At 52.8% G+C, this 14,202-nt stretch overlaps 7 protein-coding genes across 7 annotated transcripts; 5 read left to right on the forward strand and 2 right to left on the reverse strand.

Moving 5' to 3' along the window:
- Window positions 1-518: 518 nt before the first annotated feature.
- Window positions 519-1,089, forward strand: ATEG_04962 (lysozyme; the record flags this gene model as incomplete). The annotated part of the gene is made up of 2 exons (XM_001214140.1): window positions 519-681; window positions 731-1,089. 2 exons carry the CDS (start codon window positions 519-521, stop codon window positions 1,087-1,089), a joined length of 522 nt encoding a protein of 173 aa, XP_001214140.1.
- Window positions 1,090-1,428: 339 nt separating this feature from the next.
- Window positions 1,429-2,499, forward strand: ATEG_04963 (putative glycosyl hydrolase; the record flags this gene model as incomplete). The annotated part of the gene is made up of 1 exon (XM_001214141.1): window positions 1,429-2,499. One exon carries the CDS (start codon window positions 1,429-1,431, stop codon window positions 2,497-2,499), a length of 1,071 nt encoding a protein of 356 aa, XP_001214141.1.
- Window positions 2,500-3,443: 944 nt separating this feature from the next.
- On the reverse strand, window positions 3,444-4,655 carry ATEG_04964 (putative extracellular sialidase/neuraminidase; the record flags this gene model as incomplete). Its single annotated transcript, XM_001214142.1, has 1 exon — window positions 3,444-4,655. One exon carries the CDS (start codon window positions 4,653-4,655, stop codon window positions 3,444-3,446), a length of 1,212 nt encoding a protein of 403 aa, XP_001214142.1.
- A 1,570-nt stretch (window positions 4,656-6,225) lies between these two features.
- On the forward strand, window positions 6,226-7,617 carry ATEG_04965 (putative MFS multidrug transporter; the record flags this gene model as incomplete). The annotated part of the gene is made up of 3 exons (XM_001214143.1): window positions 6,226-6,681; window positions 6,734-7,428; window positions 7,476-7,617. 3 exons carry the CDS (start codon window positions 6,226-6,228, stop codon window positions 7,615-7,617), a joined length of 1,293 nt encoding a protein of 430 aa, XP_001214143.1.
- A 258-nt stretch (window positions 7,618-7,875) lies between these two features.
- On the forward strand, window positions 7,876-8,785 carry ATEG_04966 (peroxiredoxin; the record flags this gene model as incomplete). The annotated part of the gene is made up of 3 exons (XM_001214144.1): window positions 7,876-8,050; window positions 8,101-8,282; window positions 8,348-8,785. 3 exons carry the CDS (start codon window positions 7,876-7,878, stop codon window positions 8,783-8,785), a joined length of 795 nt encoding a protein of 264 aa, XP_001214144.1.
- Window positions 8,786-9,799: 1,014 nt separating this feature from the next.
- ATEG_04967 (cytochrome P450) lies at window positions 9,800-11,561 on the reverse strand (the record flags this gene model as incomplete). Its single annotated transcript, XM_001214145.1, has 5 exons — window positions 9,800-9,956; window positions 10,005-10,174; window positions 10,223-10,834; window positions 10,993-11,391; window positions 11,556-11,561. 5 exons carry the CDS (start codon window positions 11,559-11,561, stop codon window positions 9,800-9,802), a joined length of 1,344 nt encoding a protein of 447 aa, XP_001214145.1.
- Window positions 11,562-12,101: 540 nt separating this feature from the next.
- On the forward strand, window positions 12,102-14,002 carry ATEG_04968 (uncharacterized protein; the record flags this gene model as incomplete). The annotated part of the gene is made up of 2 exons (XM_001214146.1): window positions 12,102-13,183; window positions 13,729-14,002. The coding sequence occupies 2 exons, from the start codon at window positions 12,102-12,104 to the stop codon at window positions 14,000-14,002; spliced, it is 1,356 nt and encodes a 451-aa protein (XP_001214146.1).
- Window positions 14,003-14,202: the final 200 nt, after the last annotated feature.

Here is a 14,202-nt window from a genome sequence, read left to right on the forward strand (position 1 = left end):
TTGTGCCAGATGCTTGTTTCGAAGAAGATTTACGTCGGCACATCCTGGCCTTTACGAGGTTATTAATAGAAAGATTGGCTTCATCGTATTCATGCGTGCAATCATGTCAGGGCCAGAAAGCACGAGCTGGGTAGATCATCTATAACACGAGATGGGTATCCACCAACCTAGGGCTCAGCAATTGTGTATCTTCATTGTCATCAACATTTTCATCCTGCTTCTTGTCGGGAATACAACTCCGTAGAGGATCAGTGAGATACGAGAGATCGCCAGGCATGGGGCCGAGATGTTTCTCACCTCGCATTCTGTTTCAGCTTCACGAAGGTGATCGCGGGCCGTATACATCTGAACTACAACAATGAGGCCATGGCACTATCACCTAGACTTGGGAATGGTATAAATATGGGTTGACTGCTCCCTGTGGTCCAAACAAGTCTCCAAATCCAAATCAAAAGAATACAATACAACACAACATCGTGTGTCTTCTCGGATCCAAGTTACTATCCATCCATCTCAAGATGAAGATCTCTGCCGCCCTTGCATCTATCCTCGCCCTCCAGGCTGCCGCCCTTCCTGGAAAGCTCCTCCGCCGTGGTATCAGTGATGCGGCAGTAGAGCTGATCGGGAGCCTTGAGGGTTTCCGCCCTGACTTTTACTATATCAACGGACACAAAACCGTCGGTGCGTACACGTACTATCTCTACAGCTAGCCAGTGCACTGATTGTACAGGTTACGGCCATGACTGTGTTGCCAAACAGGACTGCGACTCGATCGATACGCCCTTGACCAAGGAAGAGGGAGCCGCCCTTCTGAAGAAGGACCTCGCCGGCTACGAGAACTGCGTCTGTGAAATGGACAATGCAAAGTATCTTAACGCCAACCAGTACGGGGCCCTTGTGAGCTTCGCTTACAATTCGGGATGTGGTGGCGTGCAGAGTTGGTGGCATGGGGCGATGGAGCAGAAGAACTTCAAGGGCATCTGCAGCGCGCTTCCCAACACGAACACGCTGGGTGGAGAGTTGTCTAGCCGCAGAGCAAAGGAGGGAGCCTTCTGCGCAAAGCCCACTAACCAGACGTCGGGATGTTGAGGCGACGATCGCATTTCAGATTAGATGGATGGACGCTGGCGGAAATCCTTTCCTCGGGCAGGGTTGGAATTCATTTGATGAAGATGTTCTAGATCTGGCTTATTTGCTTTAATTTCCTTGTTTCTACGTCGTATGGTCTTCGTATGTTTCTACCTCGGGGTCTAGACGTTTGTCTTTACGCAGGAATACGAGACTTGCCGATCAATGCAACCTGACTCGGGTCTCCGTCGGTCTACTCGGCGTCCTAATGTCGCTGCATGCGCCCTAAGATATAGATAAGACTTGGCCCCCGGCGTGGCGCCCTTGCCCCTGGTAGACATGCATCGTGCCCTGTTCACCATGCAGCCCACCAGAATACTCCGGGATGTCACCCTCCTAGGGCTTGCAGCATGCGTGTTATCGCGGGAGGTTTCCATGCAGGATGTCGCTGCACATGTTATCTACTCATACCCTGGGCTGGAGCCCCCGCCCCATTTATTCGACCTGATCCGCCTAGGCAAAGTGGGGGGCATTATCATATTCGGTGAGAATGTGAATGAAACCCTCTCAGACACGATTCAGCTCTTCCAGGATGCATACCAGGATGGAACGGGAAATTCTGGTTTCCCCCTCCTCACTATGACCGATCAGGAGGGAGGCCAGGTGCGCCGTCTGAAAGGGGGTCCTGAGTTATCGGCGAAGCAGGTTGGTCAATCTGCAAACCCCGGGGCGACAGCAGAGGCCACCGGAAACGAGGCCGGCAAAGTACTCCGCCAAAACAACCTGAATACCAACCTGGCACCTGTTGTGGATGTATTCCAAGCACCGGACAATTTCATTGACGAATATGGCCGGTCGTATAGCAACTCCAGCACAGTGGTCGCTGACTGCGCTGGAAAATTCCTTGAGGGTGAAGCCCAGGAACAAGTGCTATCGGTAGCGAAGCACTTCCCTGGTCTAGGAGCGGCAGCGAATGGCCAGAACACTGATGAGCAGCCTGTTACGATCAATTCGGACCGGGATACTTTGGAACGGGTGGACATGCAGCCGTATCAGCAGCTTATTGCGAACAATATCCCGATGATTATGTGCTCATGGGCCGTCTATCCCGCAGTCGACGCCGACTCGCCTGCGGGACTGAGCTCCAAATGGGTCAAGGATACGCTCCGGGACGAAATGGGTTTCAAGGGCGTTACTATCACCGATGCCATCGAGGCAGGAGCCCTGCGCAGCTTCGGAAATGACGCGCAGCGGGGTGTACTGGCGGCACAGGCTGGCATGGATCTTCTTCTGGCTGCCGCGAGAAATGTGACTCAAGGAGAAGCAATCGTGGATGCACTGGTAGAGGCCTTGGAAGAGGGAAGTTTGGATTCTACCGAGTTCAATGCGGCAACGGAACGAATTATGGCACTCCGAGCGACGTTGGCATAAGACTCCCTGGGAATGTAAGCTACAAACACAAAGCGCCACATCTTTGGAGAAATGTGAGATGATTATATTCTTGTTGAGAGATGCATCGATTCAGGCCACGCCCACATCGATCGTCTGCTCGTCTATTCGATGACATTCTATACTGACACTGGTACCCTCTGATACCCTTACTAATGGCATACAAAACTGCCCACCTCCACTGGGTTCGAATGGTGTTCACCGGCCGCCAGCATAACATTGTGACCCATGCACTCGTTGGCCCTGTGTGTCGTTTAGTCCATCGCATTGCAAGACACAGCGACCAAACCCACCTGAAGAATTGACACATCCGTGTAGTGACGACCGTGTGGACTCCGCTGTGTTCGATTAATACCGTTGTTATCCAAGTTGTCGCTTGATCCGAGGTCGCTTACTATTCATTAACTGTAACACATTCGTTTATCTCGGCTCTCACGGATCGACTTCGCTCGGCAGTCTCCAGGCCAACCTGTAGAGAGTCCCATCGAGTCAGCGATCTGGACACGTATGCATCTTGAGTACGTGTACCTACCGTTGTGGTCTTTTTCGCTTTGGCCATACTGCCCGTGGCCAGCAGCCCCAGGGCGAGCAGCGCTAGTTGCTTGACGCCGTGCATGATGCGGTGATATGCGAAGAGACGATCGTTAGACAGCGAATTCCTGCAAGGAAACGATGATTCGCAGGAGAACGTGGTTGGCTTCCGTCTTTGCCTTTTATACGTGCAGGGCGTAAACATCCCTTGATACTATACTCATCCCTTGCGCATCACGGGGTAGTCACACATTCCATTCCATTGGGATACGCCAACTAGGATCTGAACTCTATCAAGGAGGGCCTGATACACGCGACAAACTCGCGGCTAATTTCTATCGCGACGCGACGATCCCGATCCAGGCACATGTGGCCTATCCAGCCCAGCACAACCCCTAGTTATTGGGACCATTAAGGATCCACGACAGATTGAACCGTCGCCATATAATCGAGCGATATGAACCTCCGCCCGTACCATCGTTAAAAAAGTCACTCTCCACTAAGGCGCCGATCTTATAGTCCGCCGTCTTGGTCATACTCGAGTACCCTCCCTCGTACCCAGCCCCCGACACCGGGGCATCGGCGAGTTTGCGACCATAGTCGTACTTGGCTGCATCCGCGTCGTAGCTGATGCGGACACGCATCTGACGACGACTGTCACTGGATGCCGAGTTCAGGAAAATTGTTCGTGGCGGTGCATCCGTGTTATACTTCAACACGGAGCCTTGACACGCCGGATCTGGCAAACCACTGTCGCTCGCGAAGTCGCTGAAGCCATCTGACAGGGTGCCTCGAGCGACGATGCGGTAGCCCGCCTTGCTGGGGCGGTCATTGCGGTAGAGCTTCCCGTCGGGCGTTTCGCAGACTGTGCCCTCCGCCCCGGCGCCGTTCAGACGCTGGACTGACCAGGTACGCTGGCCTGGCGTACCACGCCCAACGATGTTGCGACCCATGGCTGGCACGACCAGCTCCCCAGAGGAGAGCTTGATGCCGTTACCGGGCCCGACGGCATCCCAGGACCATCCGTCAGGCGTCAACTCCTTTGTCAAATCCTGCGGCTTAGACCAGGTGTTGCCATCGTCGGTGCTGGTGGTCAGATAGAGATGTCGCCGACCGTACCAGGTGGTATCGATTTTTTTGGTGATGGTACCATCGGGAAGCTCGTCGCCGCCCTTTTGGCTGTAGCTACCGTTGTTCCATGACAGGAAGAGATAGATGGTGCCATCATCGACCACGGGGGTAGGATTGCCCCATGTTCCATCACCGCTGCCCACGACCTCCCGTAAGCTTTCCCAATCACTTAGAGTGGCCCCGTTATCCGAAGTCGTTTTGGTGCGTTTGTAGACGAGGTTGATGTCTCCGAAATCGCGGTTGTCGTGTCGACGGCCCTCGGCGAAGGCAAGAATTCTCCCAGTGGTCGTGCGAACCACGGCGGGGATGCGAAACGAATGGAAGCCAACTCCAGTGGAGAGCTTGTCGGCGGAGGCCATATTCGCGCTGCGAAAGAGGGGGAACTCGACATGGTAGGGGGTGGCATCCTTGGCCGGGTCGTTGACGTTGGCGGACACACAGGACGCGGCCGCAATGAGCCAGGGAAGGATACGCATCTTCGAGACGATATCTGCGTTCGTATATTCAGCAGGAGCTGCAGACTTTCTCAATTCGTGGTGGTCGTCACATCTTCAGTGACCTGAGACTCTTATTTAACCTGTCGTCTGTGTTGACATCTGTCGGCCACCAGACTGCTGATTGTCTCCATTCAACGGCAAGTTCGACACACGTGCAGAATGTCGGTCGTGTATAGGGTAGAATGAGTCTTGATACCCTGGTGATTGTCTGGGGTCGTTTCCTAATATAGATCAGCAATACGAGATGCCAATGCTCGACGCTCGTATCGGCGGTTGAGCTCGTATACACCTGATCCGGTTACATTGGCCGTGACTATTCAGGATCCGATGTATTTCTAAAGAAGATTAGCAGCTATCTACAGCTTTCAGTCTGAAATCGTTTGGACAGGACTTACTAGATCTTTTGCCGACCCCCCTCCGCTATACGTGAATCTTGGCCCTAACACATTATGTCAGTCACTAAAACCACTGAAGTCCTGCTTATGCTCCATGAACTTATATATAACTGCTTTGTTCCTTGCTTAGAATCTATCATGTTATCTCTGGGGATTTCCATCGGTTTTTCGTTCATACCTGGCGTACTAGTGAAAATATATATTGTCGGCATGACTCGAATTCAAGGGCACCACCAAATACCATCCATACCGACTCCTCGTCGGTAATAACATCCTCATCTCAAAGAATCTGTCAAGTCTTTTGAAGATAACACACGAACATCTCCTCGTTGACCAGAGATTGACGACATTGACCCCCGAGACAAGATGAAACAAGACGCCACGCAATTGCCAAGCAGGATTAAGCATGCCAAGCAAAGACGGAAAAATGTCCGAGGATAAATGCATCTATCAGAGGGACGGGTTCGTGGTCGGCAATTCGCAACCCCGGCCAAACCCCTCTGATGGTCGAGCCGCGGCGATGAGGGCCGAGAGTGTCATCGTGATGGGCAGCAGCTGCATCCGACAGGCAGACAGACCTCTGCATCGGCATTGTGATTCTCTCCCAACTACCGCCGACGCGGCCATCTCCACCGCGAACAGGGGCTTGAACGGCTTCAGTTGGCAGTTTCGCTCCACTCGGCCTCCACCGACGCGGCGGAAATGCCCCGTCTGTTTCTGGGGCCCCGGATGTGCCGATAGCCACGGTGGAGGCGGCTTTATCAGCCTGGGGTTCTCCCCCTCCCCAGTCAGCACGATGAGTAGCTTCTCTTTGCTGTGCGTTCATCTAAAGCATCATGTCGACGACTACTAGCCGTCCCGTTTCTTCCTCAGGGGATGTCCCGGCTAAATCAGAACCCCAGTGCCTCGAGAAGAATGGCGCCGTCGTGGACGGCGGAGATGGAACTGGTCTCTTCTACGAACACAGGGAATACCTCCTGCAGCGACATGGCACGATCGATCTCGACCCCATCCCCAGTATGGACCCGGCGGATCCGTATAACTGGCCGCTCTGGAAGGCATGTACCACCCAGAGGAATCAAATCAAGCAGACATGCTGACGTGGATGAAACCAGCGACTTGTGAACCTGCTTCTCGTGTCCTTCCATGCCTTCATGGGCACCTTCACCGCCGCATCCATCATCTGCGCCTACGAGAACATCGCCGAGGATCTAGGAGTGTCCCTCCAGCGGGCGAGTTACCTGACCTCTCTACAGATCGCCGTTCTCGGGGGAGCTCCGTTGTTCTGGAAACCGCTCTCTCAGCGCTTTGGTCGACGCCCGATCTTCCTGCTCTCGCTGGTGGGAAGCTGTGTGTGCAACATTGGCTGTGCTAAGAGTCCCGATTATGCCTCCATGGCAGCGTGTCGTGCCTTGGTCTCGTTCTTCATCTGCCCGGCCTTTGCGCTCGGGAGCGCGGTGGTGGCCGAGACCTTCTTCCAGCATGAACGCGCCAGATATATGGGAGTGTGGACGGTGCTGGTCACGCTTGGGGTGCCAATCGGTCCATTCATATTTGGATTCGTTACCCAACGCGTAGGATATCAGTGGATCTATTGGGTGTTGGCCATTGTATGTTACCGACTACAAAGGGAGAGCCTAAGCTAACTAATATCGTCTACAGACAAACGGCTGCCAGCTCATCTTGTATATCTTTTTCGGCCCCGAAACCCGCTACGTCGGCGATGGCGTACAGTCGAGCGCGTCCGCCTTCAAGCGGGAGTATCTGAGCATCCGACGAATCGATCCTACCCCGTTAAAACTGTACGAGTTTGTCCAGCCGCTCGCCCTCTTCACCAACATCCCCGTCCTACTCGCCGCTTGCGCATACGCCATGGTCTTCCTATTCGCTTCTGTCCTGGCATCGGTGGAGGTCCCGCAACTCCTCCAAAGCAAGTTTGAGCTGAACGCCCAACAACTGGGCCTACAATTCCTCGGATTGATCATTGGATCCCTACTGGGCGAGCAGTTGGGCGGTATCATGTCGGATGTATGGATGAACACCCGGGCGCGCCGCATCAAGCACCGGCCGGCGCCCGAGTATCGGCTCTGGCTGAGCTATGGTGGATTTCTGCTCTCCATCGCAGGCGTGACGGTGTTCTTGGTGTGCACTGAGCAAGCCACCGCCGGGAAGTGGACGGTGGTGCCGGTTGTGGGGACTGGAATTGCGGCCTTTGGTAACCAAGTTGTGACCACCGTTCTCACGACTTATAGTGTGGACACCATGGCGGCTGGGAAAGCGTCGGCGGGAGATGCCGGCTCGGTCGGGGTGTTTATCAACTTCGTGAGGTCCACATGGGGGTTCATTGGACCATTCTGGTAAGTGCAGACAACTGGTGTAGAGATCAGTGTGCTAACGGTTGCAGGTTTCCGGCCATGTTTGAGAGTGTCGGCGTCGCGCGTAGTGCAGGAGTGATCGCGGCGTTGATCATGGGGGTGAGCTTCATTCCGATCGCGCTATTGCACTGGCAAGGGAAAAGATGGTATGCACATGGTAGTGATGAGTGAGTGGCGGTTCACTGCGTAAGAATATAGAGTAGTGATCATGGTCGAATTCAAGTCCTGTGTCAACGAGTTTGTGGTATGCCAGGAGATATATCACGTGATTGGTTATATTATGCCTGAGGCATTAAGATAAGTCAGCCGTGACATCATCAGGCTTCCCCACTGCTTTTCTCCCTTCGAGCTCTCTTTGAGCTCTCATCGTACTCGCTATCCACCTCTTCCTACTTCGCCCTCATCCATTGCTTCACCTCCTCCATCGCAATGGCTTTATTTCTTCCTCGTACTGGCTTCCGGGCCCTCTCTGCCCTTCCCAGGGCTGCCCCCGTCTCGCGTCTCTCTGCTGTCCCCCCTCGGCTTCCGCGTGTGCAGCCCCTCACTCGCCGGTTCCTGGCTACCACGCCGCAGGAACAGCCTCGCCTGCGTCTTGGCTCCACCGGTATGTGTTACTCAATGGTCTCGGGGATAGAGGTATACTAACTATTGTAGCGCCCAACTTCAAGGCTTTGACTACCCACGGCGAAATCGACTTCCATGAGTACATCGGCGACTCCTGGGCCATCCTCTTCTCGCACCCGGCCGACTTCACTCCCGTCTGCACAACCGAGCTCGGCGCCTTTGCCAGGATGAAGGACGAATTCGAGAAGCGGGGAGTCAAGATGATTGGATTGGTTTGTAGACCCTTACGTCCCTTCCCATGCCTGCTACACTGCATACTAATACAGCATCTCTGCAGAGCGCCAACGACCTCGGCTCTCACGACAAGTGGATTCAGGATATCAATGAAGTCTCCAACACGAACCTCCAGTTCCCCATCATCGCCGATGCTGACCGCAAGGTTGCCTTCCTCTACGACATGATTTCCCAGGAGGACCTGGACAACCTTCCCGAGAAGGGCATTGCCTTTACCATCCGCTCCGTCTTTATCATTGACCCCTCCAAGAAGATTCGTCTCACCATGCTGTATCCCGCGTCGACTGGCCGCAACTCCGCCGAGGTCTTGCGCGTGATTGATTCCCTGCAGACAGCCGACAAGAAGGGCATCGCGACCCCCATCGATTGGAACGTCGGGGACGATGTCATTGTTCCCCCTACCGTCTCCACCGAGGACGCGAAGAAGAAGTTCGGCGATGTCCGTGTGGTCAAGCCGTACCTGCGCTACACCAAGTTCTAAGCAAGTCCCACGCATTGGGATTGTATCAATGAGCTGTAACAACATTTGTACTCGGACCTATGTAATGTACGACGCGGAAATTTCAAATGCAACATAGACGTCAAAACGAAGTGGCAAAGCCCGGAGCCACCAGGCCAGGACTGTACCTTCGCGGCGACGAAGAATAATATCGAATCGGTCCTTGACACATATCCTCTTGTGGTAGCACCCGACTGTTGTAGAACATGTACCCACGCCCAAGTCCCAACAAAATCTCCGCGCATAGAGACATGGGTGACCTGAGATTTGCAGTGCTTTATATATAAGTCGCGGGTAATGTTGGATATCCCGGAACTCATCCCTATCTTCTGTTTTTCACTATATCAGCACCGCACGACCAAGACGAATTCGAACGAGTCCGACACAATGAAGATTTCATTCTTCCTGAGTACCTTGGCCCTGCTCTATCAGGCGTACGCTGCGCCGATAGAGGAGGGGGATGAAGGTGTTCTTCCTGGCAAACCTGTGCCACCTGTCGTACCCAACTGCATGAAAATGTGTGCGGTCCTCGCGAAGCCCTGTCCTCCCCTCTTCGTAAGTCCTATCCCTGAAACCTGAAGGAAATCACCGGCTAATAATGGACAGATCCCCAAAAATATCGCGGTAGGTTGTCCGGCTGTTTCAAAACTATTTACTCATTATACTAATGACCAGTGAAGGGCTGCTGGACTTGCTGCAAACTGTGAAGCAGTGGTACGGGATACCGAGGTGGTGCTTCGTATTCGGAATGTTCAACATTGGTAGTCGACACATGAAGAGGTGCTGTTACAAACTTATGTCCACGGGCAAAGGATTGATGTGGCCGAGGATTCTGACATCTCTTTTGTCATCACGACGCCCTTGGACATACCTACATATCTTCAGACATACAATCTGAATGTCATTCATTTACTCATGATCACAACATGTCATGAATAAGCCCATACGTGGCAAGCAGTAACCCGCAGAATGGAGTCCGCGGGGCTCTTTGCACACTCACACCGTCCTGGGAGATAGTCTCACCATGAGCTCGGGCTTCGCCCAGAGCAGGAATGACTTCTGCTTATCCCAGTCCTCAGAGACGTCACACAATTCCATATCAAAGCGGAACAGGACCAACGCCATCAGTAGGCGCATCTCCATGTATGCCAAGCTGGGGAACGTCAGCATGGTTCAAGTGTTAGTGACTGTATAGACTCACTTGCGCCCGATGCAATTCCGAGGTCCAACATGGAATGGCTGTAAGGCAGATTTCCGATCATTTTCAAACCCATGTTCTCCCTCCAGCCAGCGCTCAGGGATGAACTCGTCTGGCCGTGCGAAATTGCTGGGTGAATGGAATGTTGCCCAGTGAGTGACTCGGACGAGTGTCTATGGCAGGTCAGCAATGGACACCCAAGACCACTTCACTTGGCTTACATTCGGTGGAACGCGCTCATCCAGGATCACCTCGGTATTCTCGCCCGTATTGCGCGGAAACCCATCCCCGACTGGAGGGTAGATTCGAAGGGCCTCTGTCAAGCATGCAATCAAGTATGGCAGTTTGTTAACATTGACAAAGGTAATCTCTTCAGGAGATGAGAAAGCGTTTCGAACTTCCATCGTCGCCCTCTTCGACTTATCCGGGTTTTTGAGTAGGTGAAACGTAACTCCAGCCAGTAGAGTCGCGGTGGTCTCGCTCCCCGCGATGATAAGAGACTCCACAGTACTCTGATATTCGGCATCCGTTACACCACTGTCGGGTTGAAGCAAGCTGGAAATAAGGTCTCTCCGGCCATCCTCGATGCTCTTGCGGTACGCTGCCTTCTGCCGTGCGATCCGCTTCTGCTCTTTTCGTCGCTCCTGCAGCTTCGCAGGAACCAAGTGTTGCACAATAGGGGTCAGCCATGGCCAGAATTTGATCGACCGAAGAAGACCGCCAATTCTGACCGAGTCGAATATCAGAGCAACCCATGGATTGTACCCAGTGCTTTGGAGGCAGTCGAAAGATTCGCCAAACACCAGATGACCCATGACATCGAAGGTGAAGAACTGTTTCGGTCAGCAAAGTATCCCCCCCACAACAGCAGTTATCTACAGGTGGACGGGCGGACGCACGTTATACCATCTAACCCAAATCCACCTCACCCCCTTTCCCACCCAATGTCTCCATGATCCCGCTGGTGGAAGAAATCCGCGTAAAAGCGCACCACGGATTCCTGCTCGCGCAACGCCCGCTCCGAAAACCCATACGACATGAGCTTCCGGAGGTGCCCATGTCGCTCGCGGACCGCGTTCACAATACTCCCCTTACCCGACGGCAGGCTCGAGTAGAAGGTTGGGTCCTTCATGATCTCTCGTTTCCCCGGACGCAGGCCGTATATCTGGTTCCACGCATCGGGGTGGGTGTATGAAAGCTCATCTGGCGCGACGCGAACGATATCTCCGTATTTGAGATGGAGCTCATGGATCACAAAGGGTAGTTCGCCGCGAATCAAGTGCCAACAGAACCAGAGTCTGCTTGCGGCAGCCAGTCGAGGCCCCGGGTAGCGCGACAGAGGATGGAGGTAGACATTGTACACTGCTGAGCCGATGGTCCATAGGACACCCTGTGGATGTTAGAGGCGGTTCCTCATGTGGATGGGGTGCACAACCAGCGCAATGACGGTCCCGAGCGCCGTGACCAGTGAGAAATCCGTCATATCAGGGGTGAGAAGATGCGAGATTGCCATGGCGAGTATGGAGATGAGATGAGGAAGTCCTGACAAATTACCGACATTCTTTCGGTAGGAAGATGGACGATAATTGTGAAAGCAACCCCGCAGACCTGCACCGCGCATGTGGATGAAAAGATGGCGCAGGGATGTATAGCCGAGCAACGGACTGTTTAGTTTAGTTTCCTGCACTATCCCAAAGCGCCATGGAGCTACTACTCCGCAATCTAGCAATGCATAACCAGCGATGATAGCTTGGTCCTCCTCGTATTGAAATGTTGGTGTTAGAAATGGGCAATCGCTGGATGGTTTATCAGGACTCTTCTGACGGGTATCAACTCCGAGTTACACAGGCATCCCAGAGGGCGCATCAGGATAGCTGGGGAGACAGAACTGCAGATTGAATTATGTTGATTTGATAGCCGTGTATGTGTCACAATGAGCCGGCGAATTTATTATGAGGCCCTCTTCAATCGTCTGATCAACGATAATTTATTGCAAGGGCTCATAGATTCTCTGAACGAGAGCATCTTCACTATCATCCTAACGGGCAAAACAACGCTCTGTAGACGATAATTATGGCGACAAGCCTACTGGGATGCACAATGAGCAAGGTGATTATCCTTTTCGGTCTATGGCTACATCTCGTGACTTCATACAAAACACTCTCCGACGAAACATTACTGCGTCTGCCACGCCCAGGCCCCGACTTTAACATACATGACGGACGCATTCTGGCACCAATCCTTAGAACAAGAGTACCAGACACACCAGGCTCGACCGCTGTCAGGAACCATTTTATCGACTTCTTCCATTCCTCGCTGCCAGAGTGGACAATCGAACCACACAGCTTCACGGCCATAACGCCAGTGTCAGGTGGCAGGAATGTGCGCTTCACAAACTTCATCGCCTTTCGCGACCATCCTGGCGCAGAAGAAGGGAATACAACTAGGCTCACAATGGTGGCTCACGCAGATAGCAAACTTCGACCGACAGGATTTATCGGTGCCATAGACAGCGCTGCTCCATGTGCAATGATCATGCACGCGGCTCGCAGCATTGACAAAGCACTTACACGGAAATGGAGTTGCGGGGATAACTCACCAGCGGCGGCTCAAGGCGTCCAGATTATCTTCACTGATGGAGAGGAAAGATTCTCTGATCCCCCTGTGGACATCATGGATCAACTGTACGGCTCTAGAGCGCTGGCTACGGATTGGGGAATGCAGAAGTACCCATCTACCGCCAGATACGCGAACCGACTCGCATCTATTTCTCTATTTGTTCTCCTGGACCTCTTGGGTGCATCAAATCCAGCCATTTCTTCCCGCTCCAACGTGACAAATTGGGCATATAAGAATCTCGTTCGCCTAGAAGGTCGGTTCCGGGACTTGGGTGGCTTCCAATCCACCCAGAACAAGACAGATATATCCGCTTCTCGTTCATGGTTCATAGATACGGGCAAAGGCGCTGATGAACTTGAGCCTGACCACATATTAGATGACCATGTGCCATTCGCTGACCGAGGTGTCGATGTTTTACCTATCATCGATCACCACCCTGTCCGGGGATTCCCAAGAGTATGGCATACGCTAGATGATGACGGTGAACACCTGGACATGGCCGTTGTGGGGGACTGGAGCTTGTTAGTGTCGGCTTTCATGGCGGAGTGGCTAGAACTAGAAGGGTATATGGATGATCACAACACATAACCGACGTTCATATTGCCAAGATGGCAACTGGGACGAGGATGGTCATGCAGTTATATCTAAATTCAATGAATTTACTCGGCCCAGCCCGTCTTATAAGCCCCGTTAAGCCATGATACATCATCCATCTGCCAAACTACCGGAGCTTGACAACTATTAGCAAACACGAGAAGATATTTTCGGCCAGCTAGTCTGATCACCAGATGATATACCCGAGACCTCGGGCGAAGGACGAGACGAAAGCTCTCAATGAAGCATCCCCCGCATATGCACCCCGCATAGCAGAAGCCGACCCGGATTCAGCCATATGCCTGCCAATAATGTGTCAGATTTCCAGTATAGTACATCCAGAAGGTCCACAGATATTCACTCTGGACAGAGTACTTAACATCTGTGGTGAAAGGACGAAGCCAAGCTTGTTCAATCCACTGTCAACGAAAGGAACACCATGGTCTTCAACACTGCCAACTTGCTCGTCGTTAATTGATTGATTGATATACATGAGCGAGATCTTTCCAACCAGGATCCGTCCCCAGGGAGCAGGATTCGCCATCTGGAATCAACAAGCGGCAGCCATCGTCGTCTTAGTCGCCGGGCCCGATGCCCTGGAGAGGATTGCGTGGAAGTTCTTCCTGGTGTTGATCATTCCGACGGCACTGTATATCCCCGTCATATACTTCTGCTTCCCGGAGACGAAGAAGCTTTCGCTCGAAGATATCAATGCACAGTTTGGGGAGGTGGTTGCGGTTGAGTTTAGTGAGACCCAAGCAGCTGTTCAGTATCGGGAAAAGGCATGAAGTCATGAAGAATGAGGAGCGAGCCGAAGCACTCTTGGTTAACGACGTTGGACTCTAATACAAGGCTCCTGCATCAGGAATGGGAATTCTTTAGTCTTGGACAACAACAAGATGCTAGTCAATTTAATCTGTTGAAGTAACTCCATGCACTCGATATATATTTTGTTCAATAACTTAGTACTAAGATGCCGTAACTACGT

This window comes from Aspergillus terreus, genomic scaffold (genome assembly GCF_000149615.1).
Source record: "Aspergillus terreus NIH2624 scaffold_7 genomic scaffold, whole genome shotgun sequence".
In the NCBI taxonomy this organism is placed as follows: Eukaryota; Fungi; Ascomycota; class Eurotiomycetes; order Eurotiales; family Aspergillaceae; genus Aspergillus; species Aspergillus terreus.